The sequence below is a fragment of the Petaurus breviceps genome, unplaced genomic scaffold (assembly GCF_028583685.1).
Source record: "Petaurus breviceps papuanus isolate PSGF00001 unplaced genomic scaffold, PetGlider_PUasm1.0 90633, whole genome shotgun sequence".
NCBI lineage: Eukaryota > Metazoa > Chordata > Mammalia > Diprotodontia > Petauridae > Petaurus > Petaurus breviceps.
Genome location: NW_027187293.1, coordinates 3,906,856 through 3,926,585, shown reverse-complemented (window position 1 = coordinate 3,926,585; position 19,730 = coordinate 3,906,856). Strand labels below are relative to the sequence as shown.

Here is a 19,730-nt window from a genome sequence, read left to right as displayed (position 1 = left end):
GTTTTATTTAGGAAGTTAGAGGGATGGCAAGCTAGTGAAGAAAGGGAAGAGAATGAAGCGAAGCTTGGGTAGGACTGGTCTTCTGTAAATTAAACTGTAAATTAAAATTGAGACAAACATCAACCAGTACATCTGACTCAGGACAAGAGTTCTAGACATGAAAATTTTAAGTCTTCCAAGGCTTGGTCTCAGTATGGCAATTAGTGAGTCTTTACTAACTAGTGACTAGAAACATTTCCCTCACTAGATGCTGAAGGAAATGAAGAGTAGTTGGAGACAAGCCTAGATATATGGTAGAGTTATAAGAATATCGTTTTTAAAATATTAGAAATCATTAAGGGTCCATAACAGAGGTTAGAATATATAATCCCCTACTTAAAGAATACTAGAGAATCAAGTAAAAATTTACTTGAAATAATAAACAACTTTAGCTAAGTTACAGGATATAAAATAATCCCATATAAATCATCGGCATTTCTATAAATACCTAGCAATACCCATAATAATTGTAAGAGATAGAAAGAGAAAATTCTATTTAAAGTTACTTTAGATATTATAAAATATTTATTAATCTACCTGTCAAAACAAACCCAGGAATTATATGAACACAGTTACAAAACATATTTCACACAAATAAAGTTATATCTAAACAATTGGGAAAACATCAGTTGCTTATGGGTAGGCTGAGCTAATGTAACCTACCTAAATCAGTTTACTTATTCAATGCCATACCAATAAAACTACAAACAAATATTTTATACAGCTAGGAAAAACAGTAACAAATTCATCTGGAAGAACTAAAGGTTCAGAACATGAAGGGAATTAATGAAAAGAAATGCAAGGGAAGGTGGGCTAGCTATACCAGGTCTTAAATTGTATTACAAAGCAGCAATCATCAAAACTACTTGGTACTGGCTAAGAGATATAGTGGTGGATCAATGGAATAGGTTAGGCATGCAAGACACAACAATCAATGACTACAGTAATCTACTGTTTCATAAATACAAAGATTCCAGTTTCTTAGATAAGAACTTGCTATTGGAAAAAAAAATTGCTGGAAAAAATTATGGCAGAAAATAAGCATAGACCAATATCTTACATAGACAATATCTTGCAAGATAAAGTCAAAATGGTTATATGATTTGGATATAAAGACTGATACTATAAACAAACTAGGAGAGCAAGATGTAGTTTACCTGTCAGATCTAAGGAGATGGGAAGAATTTATGACCAAACAAGAGATAGAAAATAGTATAAAATGCAAGATGGATGATTTTGATTACATTAAATTGAAAAGGATTTGCACAAGCAAAGCCAATGCAACCAAGATTAGAAAGGAAGCAGAAAGCTGGGAATAATTTTTATGATAAGTATCTCTAATAAAGGCCTCATTTCTAAAATGTAGAGAGAACTGAGTTGAATTTATAAGAATTCAAATCATTCCCCAATTGATAAATGGTCAAATGACATGAAGAAACAGTTTTCAGAAAAAGAGATTAAAACTATCTATAGTCATATGAAAAAATAATCTAAATCACTGTTGAGTAGAGAAATGCAAATCAAAATGACTCTGAGATACCACATGACACTTATCAAATTGGCTAACATGACGAAACAGGAAAATGATAAATGTTGGAGAAAATGTGGGAAAATTAGAACACTAATGCATTGTTGGAGTTGTGAACTGATCTAACCATTCTGGAGAGCAACTTGGAACTATGCCTAAAGGGCTTTAAAATTATGTATACCCTTTGATCTAGCAAAACTACTTCTAGGTCTGTATCCCAAAGAGATCATAAAAATGGGAAAAGGACCCACGTGGACAAAAATATTTATAGCAGCTCTTTTTGTGGTGACAAAAAATTGGAAATTAAGGGAATGTCCATCAGTTGAGGAATGGCTGAACCAGTGTTGGTATATGAATACAATGGAATACTGTTGTGCTATAAGAAATTTTGAGCAGGTGGACTTCAGAAAAACCTGGAAAGACTTACATGAACTGATGCTGAGTGAAATTAGCAGAACCACGAGAACATTGCACACAGTAACAGCTCCATTGTGCAAATGCAAAGATCTAAGATAACTCCAAAAGACTCAACAATAGAAAATGCTATCCACATCCAGAGAAAGAACTTTGGAGACTGAATGCAGATGGAAGCATACTATTTGCTCTCCTTTCCTTTTGTTGTTTTATTTTGTTTCTTCTTTCTTGTGGTTCCTCCAATTAGTTCTAATTCTTCTTTATATCATGATTTATGTGAAAATATGTTTAATATGAATATATAAGTAGAGCCTATATCAGATTGCATGCCATCTCAGGGAGGGAGAGAAAATTAAAAACTCAAAATCTTATGGAAGTAAATGTTGAAAAGTAAAAATAAATCATATATATATATATATATATTTCAAAAGAACATATGGTCCCTTATGTCCATCGTTCAAGCACATAAATTCATTTCAGCCTCTCAACTCGAATTTCTATGATCTAGTGAATGTGATTTCTCAATTTCTTTTACAAGTTGAGTGGGGAAGGATTTCAGGCAGAAAGACTAATTAGAAAGCTATTGCAGTACTTTAGGTGGACAATGATAAGGGTTTGAAAAAATAGTGGTGACTGTGTGAATAGAGATGAGTATGTACCTAAATTACAGGGTTTATATATACATCTATATTTGTATGTATACACACACACATATAAAAGTGAAAACAAAAATAGGTGGACATTGATTGGTTATGTAGGATGAGGGAGAGAGAAGAGTCAAAGGTAATATTAAGTTGTGAACTTAGATATCTGGGACAATGATGCTGACCTAAAAATAAATAATAGGCTAGTTGGGGAAGGGGAATGCATTTAGAGGGAAACATAATGAATTCAGTTATGGATATGTTGAGTTTAAAATGCAATTTGAAATGTCCAATGAGCATTTTTTCTTGCTTTTTGGAGGGCAATTGGGGTTAAGTGACTTGCCCAAGATCACATGGCTAGTTTTTGTTTCAAGTGTCTGAGACCAGATTTGAATTCAGGTCCTCCTGATTCCAGGGCCAGTGCTCTATTCACTGCACCACCTAGCCTCCCCCAATGAGCATTGTAGTTGCTGGTATAGGATTGGAGCTAGGAGAGATTCTATAACTTGTTCCTAGCTCAGTAGATAGCCTAGGGCAACTTGATGGATGCCATCCATTAGTGGGAATGACAAAGAAAATCAATAAGTAGACTGAGAAGGAGCAGTTATACAAGTAGAAAAAGAGCTAGAAAAGTGTCATGAAAACTCCAAAGAGAGAATATCAGAAAGAGAGGATGGTCAACACTGTAGAAAGTTCAAAAAAGATGAGGACTGATTAAAGACCATTTGACTTGACCATTAAGAATTAATTGGGAGGACCAGAACTAAGATGGTAAAGGACAGCAGCTAAGCTGTTGCACAGAGATTCACCTCTTCCACAGAGATCTTGAAAACATACCAAACTAAGTCCTTATCAAGATGTCCACCCAAAAAACCTGACTTACAATTTCAGCCTAGGTCAGTATATGGAGAAGGAAAATGGGGACAGAATCTGAACAGGTGTGTATTATACAGAGCATTTTAGCACACAAGACTTGAAAGAGGATCAAGCCTATGAACCAGACAAGAAGAAGTCCCAAATCCATCAAAGAAGTTTCTTACTTTGTGTAGGACTCAGGAACAGATGCCAACTGACAGTTGTATTGTTTACTACTCAGTTCTGGTTAAGTGAGCCAAGATTTCCTGAGGGGCAACCTGCACCTAGGTCTAATGTTCCAGGATGAAGAGATGTCACCGGCCCTAGGCTATCTCCTGAGCTAGGAACAAGTTCAAAAGCAAACAGTAACCTTGTGTCTCTGACCCCACATAGCCACAGGAATTTCAGTTCCAGGCTACAGCCTAGTGTGAAGCCTGAAGAAGAATAACCAGTGAAGTAACCACAGACCAAAGAAAAGCATATGGTTCTGTCATTCTAAACCTTCAGAATTCTCTAGCTGGCTGATAATGACTGAATCCAGATGCTGTCTATTAGAATTTTCAAACAGTGTCAAGCCCTTATTAGTGCTGTACAGACTCAAATTCAGGTCAGGAGCTTGAAGAGTTTAGACTAGATGGGAAATTATCATACTTTGTCCTAGATTAGAACACTTTGGAAGCACTGAAAACTTGTAAGTCTTTAGCCTAAGTTGTTCCTGACATATTGGAATAACAAAACAATAGCCTAAGAAAACAGCAGAATAACCCAAGAGGAAGAAATCCCAGTCAGGATATTCTACCCCAAAGTGCATATAACTCAGCCCTAACATAAAATCCAAAGTTGAAAAGTAGGTTGGAAGAAGCACAAACAGACAGAGAAGCCCTTCATAAAGATCTATTATGATGATAGGTCTAAGGCTCAAATCCAGAAGAAGAGAATGAGTTTAAAACATTTATAATCAAATCTTCAAATTAAAACAGATCTCAGGCAAATATAAAACTAGCATTCCTAGAAGAGATAAAGCAGGGTTTTTGTTTGTTTTGTTTAGTTGTTTTTGGAGCTAAAATTATTTTTAAAGCCAAATGAGAGTAGTAAAGGGAAAAAAAATAAATGAGAGCTACAGAAGAAAGATTTGGAGAGTTAATATCTTGGTATTTACCCAATTTAAGAAAAAACCTGGAAAATTAGAATGGACCAAATAGAAGCTAATAACGCCATGAGACAACAAGAAATAATAAAACAAAGACTGAAAAAACCAAAATATGTAAGGTATCACAGAGAAAAAAACAAAAACAAAAAAAATGACTTGAATAAAATTCAAGGAGAGATAAATGAAAATCCCTGTACTGCCTGAAAGTCATGATCAGAAAAAGAGCCAACACGTGAGATTCAAGATATGATAAGAAGAAAACGTCCTGGACCCTTTTAGTATAAGAAGGAAAAGCAGAAATAGACTCCACCAGCCACCTCAAGAAAGAAATCCCTATGTGAAGATTATAACCAAATTCCAGAACCTACAGATCAAAGAAAAAAATACTACAAGTTGCCAAAAAAAAAAGAAAATTCAAATACTTAAGATTCACATTCAGTATCATACACACTTTAATAGGAGTGGAGTGGAGAGCTTAAAATACAGTATTCCAAAAGGCAAATGATGTGGGCTCACAACCAATAGTAACTCACTTAGGAGACCTTTAACAAAACAGAAAACTTCCAACCATCCTTGATGAGAAGACCAAAGTCAAGTAAAAGCTTTAAAATATGAAGGAATCAAGAGAAATATAAAAGCTAACATGAGTGAGTAATCACAAGGGTTTAGAAAAAGATAAACTGTTTACATTCTAATATTGGGAGATGATACATGTATCCGTTTAAAATTGCATCATCATTAGGTGTCATAGATGTAGTCTAATTAGATAGAGGGACTGGGATTGGTTCTATTATATTTTGTTCATCTTAAAAAAAAAAGAATAGGAGCAGCTAGGTTGTACAGTAGATAGAATGCCTGGCCTAGAGTCAGTAAGACCTGAGTTCAAATCCAGCCTCAGACATTTATTATCCATGTGACCCTGGGCAAATCACAGAACCCTGTTTGCCTCAGTTTCCATCTGTCAAATTAAGTGGAGAAATAAGTAGCAAACCATTCTAATGTCTTGTCTAAGAAAACCCTAAATGGGGTCACAAAGAGTTGAATGGGACTGAAAAGACTGAACAACAGAAAGAAAGGAAAAGGAGAGGAAGAGGTGGTGAAAAGGAATAAATAACTTTAGAGAAATCCCTTTCCAGTGAATCACAAGGTTAGATGTCAAATTATAGAAGGATTAAAGAGACTAAAAAAAAAAGTAGTGTAGAAATCTAGAGAATATTGTCTTTTTAATGAATTTAACTGAGAAGAAGAGGAGAGAGACAGGACAATAGTTAGTTATAGTAGGGTAAAATGAAGGATCTTTAAAGATGAAGGAGACATGGATGTATTTGCAAGCAGCAGGGAAGGAACAATGGCATAGTAAAGGATTAAAGATTTAGAGAGAATAGAGAATGATAGTAGAAGCAATATGCTGGAGATGTAGAGGGTATATAAGCAAGGGTATATGTCAGAAATTTGACCTTGGCAAAGAAAAGGGCCTCTTCATCAAATACTGAAATGGAGGAGAATATTAAGGATGATGTCAAATGCATATGAGATAGGAATAGATGGGGAACTCTTGGAAAATTTCTCATTTATTTCCATGAAGTGTGAGGCAAGGTCCTGAGCTGAGAAGGTAGAAGGAAGGTGTCCAAATGAAAGCTTAAAAAGTCTCTAGGGCCTAATTTAGACTTACTCACTTTTAGGAGGACATAGTATATTGGGGAAAAATGATAATGGAGTCAATAAATGTAACTTGGAAATAACAAGATGAATTCCTTTCTGGTGGCAAAAATATCACCATCACATTTTTTGTTTCCATCTCTGTTTGATTATTTTTAATATTATAGTATTCCTAACATGTCTGTGGTGTTAGTCCTTAGGCAATGCTTGTAAATCATCCTAAAAGGGACTGGTGGTTCATGCGCAAATCATTATAACATCTTACTAAAAGTCAAAACATTGCAAGTGTGTTATTATTTTTTTAATAGCTTGTTTGATTAAGTTTCACAAACTTTCCTATGCTGACAAACTTGGAATCTTCTACATTGTTCTTTAACCATTGTCCTTTTCTCTCTCCAAAGGAAACTTTTGACATGAAATCTGAGGAACATGCAAATGTAATTCAGCAGCTGGAACAGACAATTGAAAATCTGAGGACCAAAATAGCTGAACTAGAGAAGCAATACCCTACCACAGACACGGAGGTTGGAAAACAAGTGGCTGAGAGGGGAATGGCTGAAGGTGTCTGTCATGAAGATCTTCAATTAAGTGAAGAAGATATAAGACATCAAAGGATGTTACATGTAAAATCAGTACAGACTTCACCGACAGAGGAGGGCAGTGCATCTGTAATGCCTTTTGCTAACACACTGCCACAGCATCCTCAACTCACGCAGGAGGGTATAAATGGACAGCCAACTGTTCCCCTGACACCTTCTGGACCTCAAACAAAGTTTTGTTCAGAGATTTCTTTGATTGTTTCACCAAGGTTAATATCTGTACAGCTTGATGCAAATCAATCCATACAGTCTATATCACAGCCTCCACCACCTCCACCCCTCCCAGGTTCTGATAATCAAGAAAAGATTCTAACACAGCCTTCCCCAACACCTTTTGTAACTGAATGTGTGACTGGCCATGAACACTCCCTTCCCACCTCTTTTGAAAACAGTCATGACGTTCTACCCTCCCCACATGTGACTGACAGAGAACTGAATCCTCCCCTGCCTGGTGCAGGAATCCCACCACCACCTCCCCTACCTGGTGTGGACATTCCACCTCCCCCACCTCTACCGCCTTTGCCTGGTACAGCACCTTCCATCTCCATGCCTGGATCAGGCATGGTGATTCCTCCACCACCTCCTCTTCCTGATATGACAGTGTTACCCACTCTTGTACCTCAACCTGGCTTGGAAATGCCCTCTCCCCTACCTCTACCTGGTGTAGGGGTTCCCCCTCCACCCCCGCCTCTGCCTGGAGTGGGGATCCCCCCTCCCCCGCCTCTGCCTGGAGTGGAGATCCCCCCTCCCCCGCCTCTGCCTGGAGTGGGGATCCCCCCTCCCCCACCTCTGCCTGGAGTGGGGATCCCCCCTCCCCCGCCTCTGCCTGGAGTGGGGATCCCCCCTCCCCCGCCTCTGCCTGGAGTAGGGGTACCCCCTCCTCCGCCTCTGCCTGGTGTAGGGGTCCCGCCACCTCCTCCGCCTCTGCCTGGAGTGGGGATCCCCCCTCCCCCTCCTCTGCCTGGAGTGGGGGTCCCCCCTCCTCCGCCTCTGCCTGGTGTAGGGGTCCCGCCACCTCCTCCACCATTGCCTGGAGTGGGGATCCCACCCCTTTCTGCACCCCCTCTTCCACCTGGATCAGGTCCTCCACCTCCACCACAAGCTGGGGGCAGTACATTGCCAAACATTATGCTTCCACAAGTATGTGGATTCCTTCCTCCTCCATTGCCAGCTGGCTTATTTGGAATAGGCTTGAATCAGGACAAAGTGAGTAGGAAACAAGCAATAGAACCTTGTCGACCAATGAAGCCTCTTTATTGGACAAGAATTCAGCTACACAGTAAAAGGTAAAACAGGAACTTAAAATGGAGATTTGATTGTGTTTGGAACACTTACTGCAAACACCTGCCAAATACTGTTGATTCATATGTGTGCATATATGGTACTAATAGAGAATGTCTTGTGAATGCGCAGAATGGCATTTTTGTGCAGCTTTTAAAACTTGTTTGCAGCTTTTATATTGATATATTGTCAAACCAATTTTAGCCTTAAAAAAATCCAGTAACCTTAATAAGAGTTATTCCCACTTCTTTTCTTCAAATCAGTCTCTTATCCATATTGATGTTCTGAGTAGTGAGAAGAAGGAGGTCATACTCCACAAGATTCTGAAGGTTAATTGGTACTCTCCCTGGGAGAATGAGTAGCTGTTTCCAAGATCTGAACTCCTGTCATGCCCATAATCTTTGGAAAGCACCCCACATAAGCTTGGAGCTCTCAATTGTAAACAAGCCTGAGTCGGTTCTGGCCAGATGAATCACCATATGGGTGCTTTGTTTATTGTATTCATCATTTAGTTTTACATTTCTGCCCAGAAACTCATAAATATAAATCAGCATCTCAGGGGAATCTTTGTCCTTCTATGGCAGTGATTTCTAATGTTTTGGGGCTTTTGATAACTTCTCATGTTTGGTCTGATTCTGTAGCACACCCTCCAGAATGAAGCGCTAAATGATATACTTATCTGTGGCATTCAGATTTAAACGTGTTTGTTTGCTTTTGAAAATTTGATGATAATATCCCAAATGATAACGGATAGAGAGCTGCAAAACCAGGAATGGGAATCACTCTTATGTTCCCTGCTATTTTTTTTCCTTCTCTCTTTACTTTGGTGCTAGTGGTTTGTAAATTGTCCACTTGTTGTCTGGAGTTCATATCCTTGAGTCATCCAGTCATTCACTGATTTGTCTGAAATGTGACAGAATAGGAAACAATGCAACTTTGAGACTTATTAACTAATTCTTTATTGGAACTTTTCATAAATGCTTTTTTGAAGGGATATTTCTCTTCTTTGAACAGTTTAGCATGCTTGAGAAAGTCTTCATCAAGATGATTTCCTCCCCTTTTTCTTACTCCCTCTTGTCCAGCCCTAGTCAGGAACTACTTATGAAAGTATCTGCAGGTATGAGCCGATGTGTGTATATTTATGTGTATAATGTGGTTATAGAATAATTCTTAACCATCTCCATTTACATATATACACATACCCTTTTCTTCTTTACTTCTCAATCTAAAGATAGATTGAGAATACACACACTATACACATATACTCACATCCTTGTTGATGTATGTACAGGATATACAGGTATAGATCTATGGAGAGAGAGAGAAAGACGAAAAGGATAAAAGTTACATACCCAGAAACAGACATGCATATTATTGCTCAGTTACAAACAAGGGCTAGACAATTAGAAAAGAGATGAAGATAGTAACTAAAAAGCTAATGGAAATTTTAGATGCTTTAAGAAGGGCTTTGTTTCTAAGAATGGGGAATTACTGTACTCTCCCTTAGTTTGGCAATGTTAAAAAAGAACACTGGTAATCTGGAGGATGTTCAAAGGAGTGCCATCAGGATGGTGAAAGGCTCTGAGTCCCTATTATTTAAGAATGAGTTTAGATTGGAGAAGAGAAGACTCAAAAGGGATGTGATAGCAATCTGTATTTGAAAGATAGTCATGTGGAGTAAGGAATAATTTCCCTCTGTTTGGCACTGGAGGGTAGAACCAGAAACAATGGGTGGAAGTTACAAAGAGGTTGATTTAGACTTGATGTCAGAGGAAAAAAAAAACTTCTTAAAAATTCTAGCTGTCCAAAATTAGAATGGGATGTCTTGAGATATAGTGGTTTCCCCTTAATTGGAGGTCTAAAAACAAAGGACCAGACATAATTTGTCAGTAATGTTATCACAGATTCTTTTCATTTACAGATTGGACTAGATGGCCACTGAGGGCCCTTTCAACTCTCAAGTTCACTGATAGCATGGGCCTAATGAAAATTTTGTTCTACAATCTTACTAAATTATACAAAGAAAAATAAAAATCCCTAAAAGCAATACTTTATGAAAATTTCCGACAAGTTTCCTTCCCTTACCGCACACACCTCTACCTTTTCTAAAGAAATGAAGTGGAGATTTGTTCTGGAGTGAGGAAAATCTAGGTTCAAGTTCTACCCCCAATACACATAGAATATGTTCTCATGGTCAAGTTGCTTGGCCTCTTAGTATTCTAGGCAACTGACTATAAAACTGTTCTGGAGTCATTACATGTGAAACTGTTAATGACTTAAATTAGTAAAGGAAGTTTCCATATTGAAAGGTCCCTATTCCAGTGAAATCACAGTTCTGTACATAACACACACACACGTACACATATATGCATGTGTGTGTTTTAGAATAAGTGGTATGTTTAGGTCAATACTAAAATGAGTTGACATTCAAGGGTAGCACTAAGAGAGTGAGCTCTGTAGCAAGGACAAGTAAGCCTCAGATTAAAAACTATTTTGTATTTTATTATTATTTTTTTTTTGCCTTTTTTTGGAGGGCAATTGGGGTTAAGTAACTTGCCCAAAGTTACATGGCTAGTTTTTGTGTGTGTGTGTCTTAAGTGTCTGAGGCCAGAACCGAACTCCGGTCCTCCTGACTCTGGGGCCAGCGCTTTACTCACTGCACCACCTAGCCGCCCCCTAAAAACTACTTTGAATAATACATAGTAGTGAGAAATTATGCCTTGATAATGGACCTCTGACAACCATGTACCAATGTGCCCTTCTGTTATATTTTTATATGGAAAAGTAATCACCTGTAACTCCAGTATTCTAAGAAAGCTAATGTTCTGATAGTTATATAAAATGGAACTTTTCTTGACTAATAGTATTAAGTAAATTGGGATGGTTGTAAAAATAGATTTAATGTATTGTTTCTGTAACCTACTCATTTTTAGTCATAATTATTTCCCTCATCTAATAATTTAACTTACTAGTTTGACATTGCTCTTCATTCATTTTGTGCTTAATTTTAGAGATTCTAGCACTTCTCTCATTTGGGAAAAAATTGAAGAGCCATCCATAGATTGTCATGAGTTTGAAGAATTATTTTCCAAAACTGCTGTAAAGGAGAGAAAGAAACCTATTTCTGACACCATAACAAAGACCAAGACTAAACAAGTGAGTACTCTTTTTTTTCCAGTCCCTTTTGTTGGACGTTATTTTGGGCACAAACATATGGACTTTATTAGAAAAGATGTGCTTGCTTTTGAAATGCTTCCTGGACTGTAAACTCCAACATAGATCTAAAGCAGAGAGAAAAGGGTGAAAATGTTAAAGGTATAGTTAAATAAGAACATCTCAGAATAGAGAACATCTCTAATTCCTCTTCAGTTGGATATCCTGCTCTAAGATCCAGTAGCCAAGCATGAAAAAAAAGTGATACTTTTTTAGGTGATTCTTAGTCCAAACAATGCTTCTGTTGCACACTAGTTCATAAAATAACATTCTTTAGCAATAAAGTTGTCAGCAAGAAGGGTATGCAGAAGGCACTGGGTAATGATGTTATTATGGATAAAACAGGCAATGCCTGTGCTTAGTGGACATAGTTTAGTAGATGAATTAGGATGTTGAAGTTGGTGACCTACAATGACTAGCACTTGAAAAGCATAAGATCAGTTATATAGAAAGGGACAGGAATTAAGTTCAAAGTGGAAACAAGTTAATAAAGTTATATGGAAAACTGAATTTAAGATTTGGCTGGGTTGTTTTTTTTTTAAAACAAAGGTAAGATTTTACAATTTATATTTTTAAGTTATATAATAAAATTTGAGCATTCCCTGTGGCCATCAGTACCTAAGATTTAAATGGATAAATTATTCATATTTCTTATGTTTTTTTTATTTATCTGAAAAAAAGTTTTAGGCAGGTTGCTACATGTCTTGTGTTTGGAGCTTAGAAAGCTTGGATTCAAATTTAACCTTTGGTGTTTACTATCTAGGTGAATCTCTGAATGTTTGTGTGTTTTAGGCTTTATTTAAGTTTTGGACTTTTTTATCTATCGAGGGAGTTTCTGAATTGGCAGTGCAAAAATCACGTTTAACTTCACCCTCAATTATCCACAATGGGTACCTAAACATGGTATTTTCTCTTTGATTCTCAGAGTCTGATATTCTAACACGGCACCACAATGTGAAATACTTCCCAGATGGGAATCTTAAGATTTTTCTCTTTAAAATGACTCTATATATTTCTTCCTTTAAAGATTTCTTGGCATTCTCCTTTAGATCCCTTTGACTAGACCCATCTGACCAGTTCCAGTTGGGCAACTCAACATGTCTTCCCTTTCCCTCTCCTGTGCTCTCCCCTTACCTTTGGGGTGTTATGCCCAAAGGAAAGGAAAGTTTGATAACTGAAAGCTACCTAGTTAACTTGGGGTTTACTGGCTAGATGTCTTTCTCAAAGATCAAGACTTAAAGCCAATTCACTTTGGATCTCAAGGATTGAACAACAAATGATCCCTGCCCAAGTACCACTTAATGGTTATTTTTGGGAGGAATGAATGTAAATAGTAACTGTTTCTCTTTTGACCAGAAACCTTGAAGGTCTTCCCCTCCCAGTTTAATTTTTTTTTTTACCTAGAAGGGCCTTCCCTTGATTCACTTCTTAAAGAGGCCTATTCAGTGAATGGTCGTTGGCTCACTCAAAGGTGAGAACTTGAAAACACTTTAGCTTAAAAGAGCCAAGGTCTCCCACTGCATCCTTGGCCATCTTCAGTCAAATTGATCATTAATTATCTGGCCACTGGACTGTGGCCTGTGGGTGGCTGTGGAGGAGAAAGGGAAGCTTGTGACTTTGCATAGCCCTTACTCACTCAAATCAAAGTCAACTGCAAGTCATGCCATCATCTCACTGATATCACGATCCTCTTCGAGAACAAAGGACAAACCAGAACCAAAACCTACTGCCTACAATTAAACGTAAACAAATAGTTTTTTTCCCAAAAATTCACCTGGAAGCTAAGAATTTGTGAGTGCACCCTTTCTTTTATGTGTCTAAAATAAAGGGGTTTTTTTATCCTGCTTTTATAGACTGATAAAGAGCAACCAACAGTGTCATTTGAAGGATATCCATTGTATTCACTCAATTGTTGTTGTTCAGTTGTTTCAGTTGTGTCTGACACTTTGTGACCCCATTTGGGGCTTTTTTTGGCCAAGATCCTGGAGCAGTTTGCCATTTCCTTCTTCACTTCATTTTACAAATGAGGAAACTGAGCAAAACAGGATTAACTCTGGCTTGGCCGGAGTCAAGCAGGTAGTTAGTGTCGGAGGCCAGATTTGACCACCCAAAGAGGAGGCTTCCTGATTCCAGTCCCACCATTCTATCCATTTGGCTACCTAGCTTCCTGTTCACTTTATAGTATATTTGAAGTGGAGCAGTGTTCAATTTTGCTTAAATATATTACATGATGGATGCTGCCAAGAGCTGAACTGAAACTGTCCGCCATTCCTTTTCCCTACTGTCCATCAGTCAGCAGTCTACTTCTTTTGAGTGTCATCAGTGTGTTCAAGAAATCAATCATTCAAAGTTTTATGACAGGTGACAGAGATCTGGTGGCAGGCAGTATCCTCTTCTGTCACGGACACCTCATTACACAGACTGTGGAGAAGAGACATTCTCTTAGACATCATTAACATTTGTATCAATTCAGACTCATTTATGCTATAGCAACTTGAAGTCTTGTCTCTAAACTGTCTCTGTCTTGACTTATAACCATGGTTGTCAAGTAATTGCCTGACTGAGGTCCTGATGCTGAACTCTGTGTTTCAAGTCTGGTTTTAGAGTGGCATAGAAATTGTTCTCTTTTAAACCTGTAGGAATTCCAGAGACAGAGACCTGCTCTTAAGTGAAATATTACTGAAGAAGGCTGGGTTTGTTTAACTTCATCATTTAAAAGAACAATCCATCCATTCAGTGCCTACAAGGCAGTATGATATCTTGTTTAAGGAAAGTATATTCCTAGAGTGCTTACAAGTAGTTTTCTTTGTGTGGCAGATGTATACTGATTGTGTGTACACATTTTGGAACCTCATGATTCATTTCAAGTAAAATTAATAATCTTAAATGCAGTGGCATGTGTTTATGGAGATAATTCAAAGTAATTCTTCTTGTATACAATGGAAGCTAAAAGTTCTGTTTTTCTTTAAATATTTAAAAATAGCTAAATAATTTTTCTGTGATCTGTCTCCTTCCTGAAAGTAAGCCTGTTGTCTGGATGCATTGGTATTTAATGAGGTGCCTGTGCAGTATTATTTTCACAGTGCAAACATTTTTGATGGGATAACATGAAATTCTTCAACTTGTTAAATTTTGCCTTTTGGAATATTGAGAAGGCAGATTGTTTTCTGGATGTTCAAATCAACAATAATGACAACATTTTACATTTTAAATATTTGTTGCAAGAGGAGGGGAAAAGCACTTTACCTTTTTATAAATGCAAGAGTGCAATTGATTACTTTAGTTTTATTTTTCATAGTAGCATTTTTTGATTTTTGAATCACTAGATATAAGGAAGTTAATACCTAAAAAAAGAAGTACAAGACGGAGGAATGAAGTATTCTATTTTAGCAGTACTCCTTTCTGAAAAAAGCTAAACCCTACTAACTGGAACTTTAAAATAAAAGTTCTTGGAATTTAACTCTTAGGCAAAAGAAGTAGATTATGACAAAAATGATATCTTCTGTCATATCAAAGATTTACTGAAAACAAACTCCTGGGGAATATATTTGGGTAGTAGTCCACATTCATCCTATACTTTTTGCAACTACATCTGTATTAAAATAATATTTAGAGTGGTGACCATGAGGTGTTATATGAAAGCTTTAGTCATTAAAAATTATTTTTACCACTTTTGAAAAGGGACAGGATCAAAGTAGAGAACAGGACAAGTGGGAGGTGGGATAGGAGGGAGGGAAATATGGTAAGTCTTCCACAATATATCTACTATGGAAATGTTTTGCGTAGCTACACATGTACAACCTATATTGAATCTTCCCAGGAAAGGTGGGTGACAAGGGAGGAAAGGAATGAATTTGGAATTCAAAGTTTTAAACTCAAATGTTTAATATATATATATATATATATATATAAAGAGAGAGAGAGAGAGAGAGAGAGAGAGAGAGAGAGAGAGAGAGAGAGAGAGAGAGAGAGAGAGAGTAACATTTTATGTAACAGGGAAATGAGATATACAGGCAATGGGGCATAGAGATCCACTATGCCCTACTGAAAAGTTGGAGGGGGTATGGGAGAAGATATGGGAGAGAGCAGATTGGAGGAGGGGATATCCAGTGGGATCTCTATTTTGGGGTGGAGGCTAGGGGAAAAACAGAGAGAAAATTTGTAACTCAAAATCTTATGGAAATGAATGATGTAAACTAGAAGTTAATAAAGCATTTGATTAAAAAAATTCTTTTTAGTGTCCTATACTTATGAGAGTGTTAGAGTAGGTAAAGTATGGCTTTAGAAAGATTGGCATTTGACAAAAACTGCTGGGAAAACTGATAAATAGTGTGGCAGAAACTGGGCATAGTCTAATATCTTACATCATATAACAAAATAAAGTCAAAATGGGTTCATGATCAAGATATAAAGACTGATACTGTAAGCAGTTTGGGAGTGCAAGGAATAGTTTACCTCTCAGATGTATGGAGAAAGGAAGAATTTTTGACCAAACAAGAGATAGCATTACAAAATGCAAAATGGATAATTCTGACTACATTAAATTGAAAATTTTTTGTACAAACAAAGCCAATGCAACCAAAGTTAGGAGGGAAGTGGAAAATTAGGAAAGAATTTTTCAACCAGTGTCTCCAATAAAGGCTTCATTTCTAAAATATACAGAGAGCTGTGTCAAATATATAAGAATACAAGTCATTCCCCAATTGATAATGTTCATAGGATCTGAACAGGCTGTTTTCAGAGGAAGAAATTGAAGATGTCTATAATCATATGAAAAAAATGCTCTAAATCACTATTAATTAGATAAATGAAAATCAAAACAACTCTTAGGTACCACATCTTACCGGTCAGATTGGCTAACATGACAAAACAGGAGAATGATAAATGCTGGAGAACATGTGGGAAAATTGGAACGCTAATGCATTGTTGGTAGAGTTGTGAACTGATCCAGCCATTCTGGAGAGCAATTTGGAACTATGCCCAAAGGGCTATAAAATGTGCATATCCTTTGACCCAGCAATACCACTTCTAGGGCTGTATCCCAAAGAGGTCATACAAATGGAAAAAGGACCCACATGTACAAAAATATTTATAGTGGCTCTTTTTGTGGTAGCAAAGAATTGGAAATTAGGGGGATGCCCATCAGTTGGGGAATGGTTAAATGAGTTGTGGTATGTGAATGTAATGGAGTATTATTGTGCTATAAGAAATGAGAAGCAGATGGACTTCATGAGCTGATGCTGAGGGAGAGGAGCAGAACCAGGAAAATATTGTACACTGTTACAGACACATCATATATGTGATGACTAACTTTGATAGACTGGATTCCACTCAGCAATGCAAGGCTATAAGACAACTCCAAAAGACTCTTAATGGAAAGGACTATCCACATCTCAAGAAAGATTTACAGAGTCTGAATGCAAATTGAAGCAAACTACTTGCTTCTTTTTTGTTGGAAAGTCAATGATTTATCTCATTTTTGTTTTGTTCCTTCTTTCTCATTGTTCATTCCATTGGTTATAATTCTTCTTTACAACTTGACTAATGTTTAATGTGAAGGTATTGTAGAACCGATATCCAATTGCATGCTGCTATATGGGGGGAGGGGGAGTAAAGGGAGGTGGAAACAATTTGTAACTCAAAAGCTAATGAAACTGAATGTTTTAAACTAAAACTAAACAACAAAGTTTGAAACAAAAACAATGAGTATTTGCTTAATCCTAATTAGTCTAAAGGGGAAAAAAATGGAATAAAGGGATAACAATTGAGATAATTCCCACCTGACCTATTTAATTATTTTTTGAGGGTTTGGGAATTAATTTAAATTTTTGTATTATTTTCTCCCCTCATTACATGTTAAAACTTTCTGAAACATTTTTTTTAACGTTTTGATTTCCAAATTCTATTCTTTTCTCTCTCCCTCCCCTCCCTCTTCCTTGAGATGGTAAGCAATCTAATACAGGTTATACTTGTGCAATCATGTACAACATTTCCATATTAGTAATTTTGTATAGAAAGAATACCAAAAAAGAATGGAAGGAAGGAAGGAAGGAAGGAAGGAAGGAAGGAAGGAAGGAAGGAAGGAAGGAAGGAAGGAAGGAAGGAAGGAAGGAAGGAAGGAAGGAAAAAAGAATGCTTCAGTCTGTATTCAGGCAATATCAGGTCTTTCTCTGGAGGCAAATGTTATGTTTCATGATAAATCCTTTATGATTGTCTTAAATCAATTGTATTGCTGAGAATAGCTAAATCATTCACAGTTTTTCAATGAGCAATATTGCTGTTATTTATGTACAATGTTCTCCTGGATCTACTCATTTCACTTTGCATCAGTTCATGTAAATCTTTCTGGGTTCTTCTGAAATCATCCTGTTTGTCATTTCTTACAGCACAATAATATTCCATCACAATCATATAGCACAACTTGTTCAGCCATTCCACAATTGATGGTCACCCCCTTGATTTCCAATTCTTAGCCACCTGTGGAGGATATCACCATCCTTCTAGTCACACTGGTTTACAAGTTGTGTCTTCCTCAACTCCTCACTCTCTCTCTCTCTCTGTATATATCCATTGGCTTTCCAAGTGTTGGTCTTTCTAATTACACAAAATCTCTCCTATAAGCCCTCTTTATTCTCACTGGGCTACCACAGATTCAAGCCTTCATCACCTCTTGCTTGTATTATTGTAATAACATTCTGCTTGTTCTTCTTGCCTCAAGAGGCTTTTCTCTCCCATGAATACTCTACATAGATTCCAAACAGATTTTCTTAAAGTATAAGTTATCTGTGTCATTTACCTGCTTAATAAATTCTAATGTCTCCTATTGATTCTAGATCCAATATTATTTCATCTTTATTTCAGATTTTAAAGTTCTATTTTTGTATATTTTATAATAATTTTGTAATAATAATTTGTTATTTACAAATTATTTATAATTTTATAATAATTATTCATATAATAATATATGCATCAAGTTTATAAATACAAAAATGTATACATTATTAGGGCTATATATCCAAACATTTTTACTGATGGAATACATGTTCAAAAATGTTTGGAGAATAACACCCTAGGTTCTTGCATGCTGTGGGGTGGACAGGCTATAAAGCATCTCCATTAGCATCTAAGTCTTGTATAGAAACTTCAAATAGACAGTCAGCAGTATCTAGTATTCTTCTCCTAGGATGTGGGAGAAGAGACAAGGTTACCTTTGGGAATTTATGCAGAGTTTTTGATGACTTCAGGTTTCTCACTAAAAGAAAAGTGCATCTTTAAAAAAATCAACATGCTTCTATAGCTACAAGTCCTAGAATACTACATTCTCCAAAGAATTAAAACTGAATGTTAACCAAAGAGGAATAGAGAGGCATCCAAAGGGCACAAATAACAAATTACATGAGAAAATTTGAATAGGAGAAGTGACATAATCAGTGAAATATATGACTGGAAAAGAATGTAATACAGGGATGTCGGATGTAGGCGTGGTAGCTAGACATCCAATAAAATACAAATGAAAATAATGATGATAATAATTAGCATTCATGTAACTCTTTAAATTTTGCAAAGAACTTTATGTATGTTACTTCATTTAATCTTTACACAAATCCTGTAAGGTTGCTATAATCATCACTCATATTTTAGATGATGAAAAAAACCCCAACATCTGAGCCTGAGATAGGTGGTTAAATGAATTTGCCTGGATCACACCATGACTAAACAAGATTTAAACTTTGGCTTTTCCTACCCTGTGTCCAGCACAGCACATGTCCAGCACATGAGGGTCTTCCTCTGCCAGTTTGATTTTTTTTCTTAAATTAAAAGGGCCATCCCTTGACTTACTTCCTTAAGAGGCCAATTCACTGAATGGGCATTACCTCACTCAAAATGAGAAACTGAAAGGTCTTAGCCTAAAAGGGCCAGGGTCTCCCATTGCATCATTGGTCATCTTCAGTCATCTTGCTGAATATCTGGCTACTGGACCAAGTTGACTCTGGAGGAGAAAAGGAGACTGGTGACCTTGCAAAACCCTCCCTTACTCAAATAAAAGTCTACTGTAAGTCATGTCATCATTTCGCCACTGTCATGATCCTCTTTGAAAATGACAAAAACAAGCTGTGAGTAGTCTGAGCTGCCTGAATGGGGACCCACCCAGTTGGGTAACCCACTAACCCTCTTCTACTCCCTCTCCCTCAACTTCTCCTCTCCAATTGAAGGTGAATTTTGATGGCCATAAGCTGCCCAGTTAACGTGGGATTTACTGGCTTTCTTCCTTCCTTCCTTCCTTCCTTTCTTCCTTCCTTCCTTCCTTCCTTCCTTCCTTCCTTCCTTCCTTTCTTCCTTCCTTCCTT

General features: G+C 36.9%; 1 protein-coding gene across 1 annotated transcript in view; it reads left to right on the top strand.

Moving 5' to 3' along the window:
• Positions 1-19,730, top strand: part of FMN2 (formin 2) — a 494,077-nt gene that overhangs the window by 131,003 nt on the left and 343,344 nt on the right. Inside the window, 2 exon segments of the mRNA XM_069064483.1 lie at positions 6,691-8,174; positions 11,181-11,325. Of these exon segments, the coding sequence (XP_068920584.1) occupies positions 6,691-8,174; positions 11,181-11,325 (1,629 nt within the window).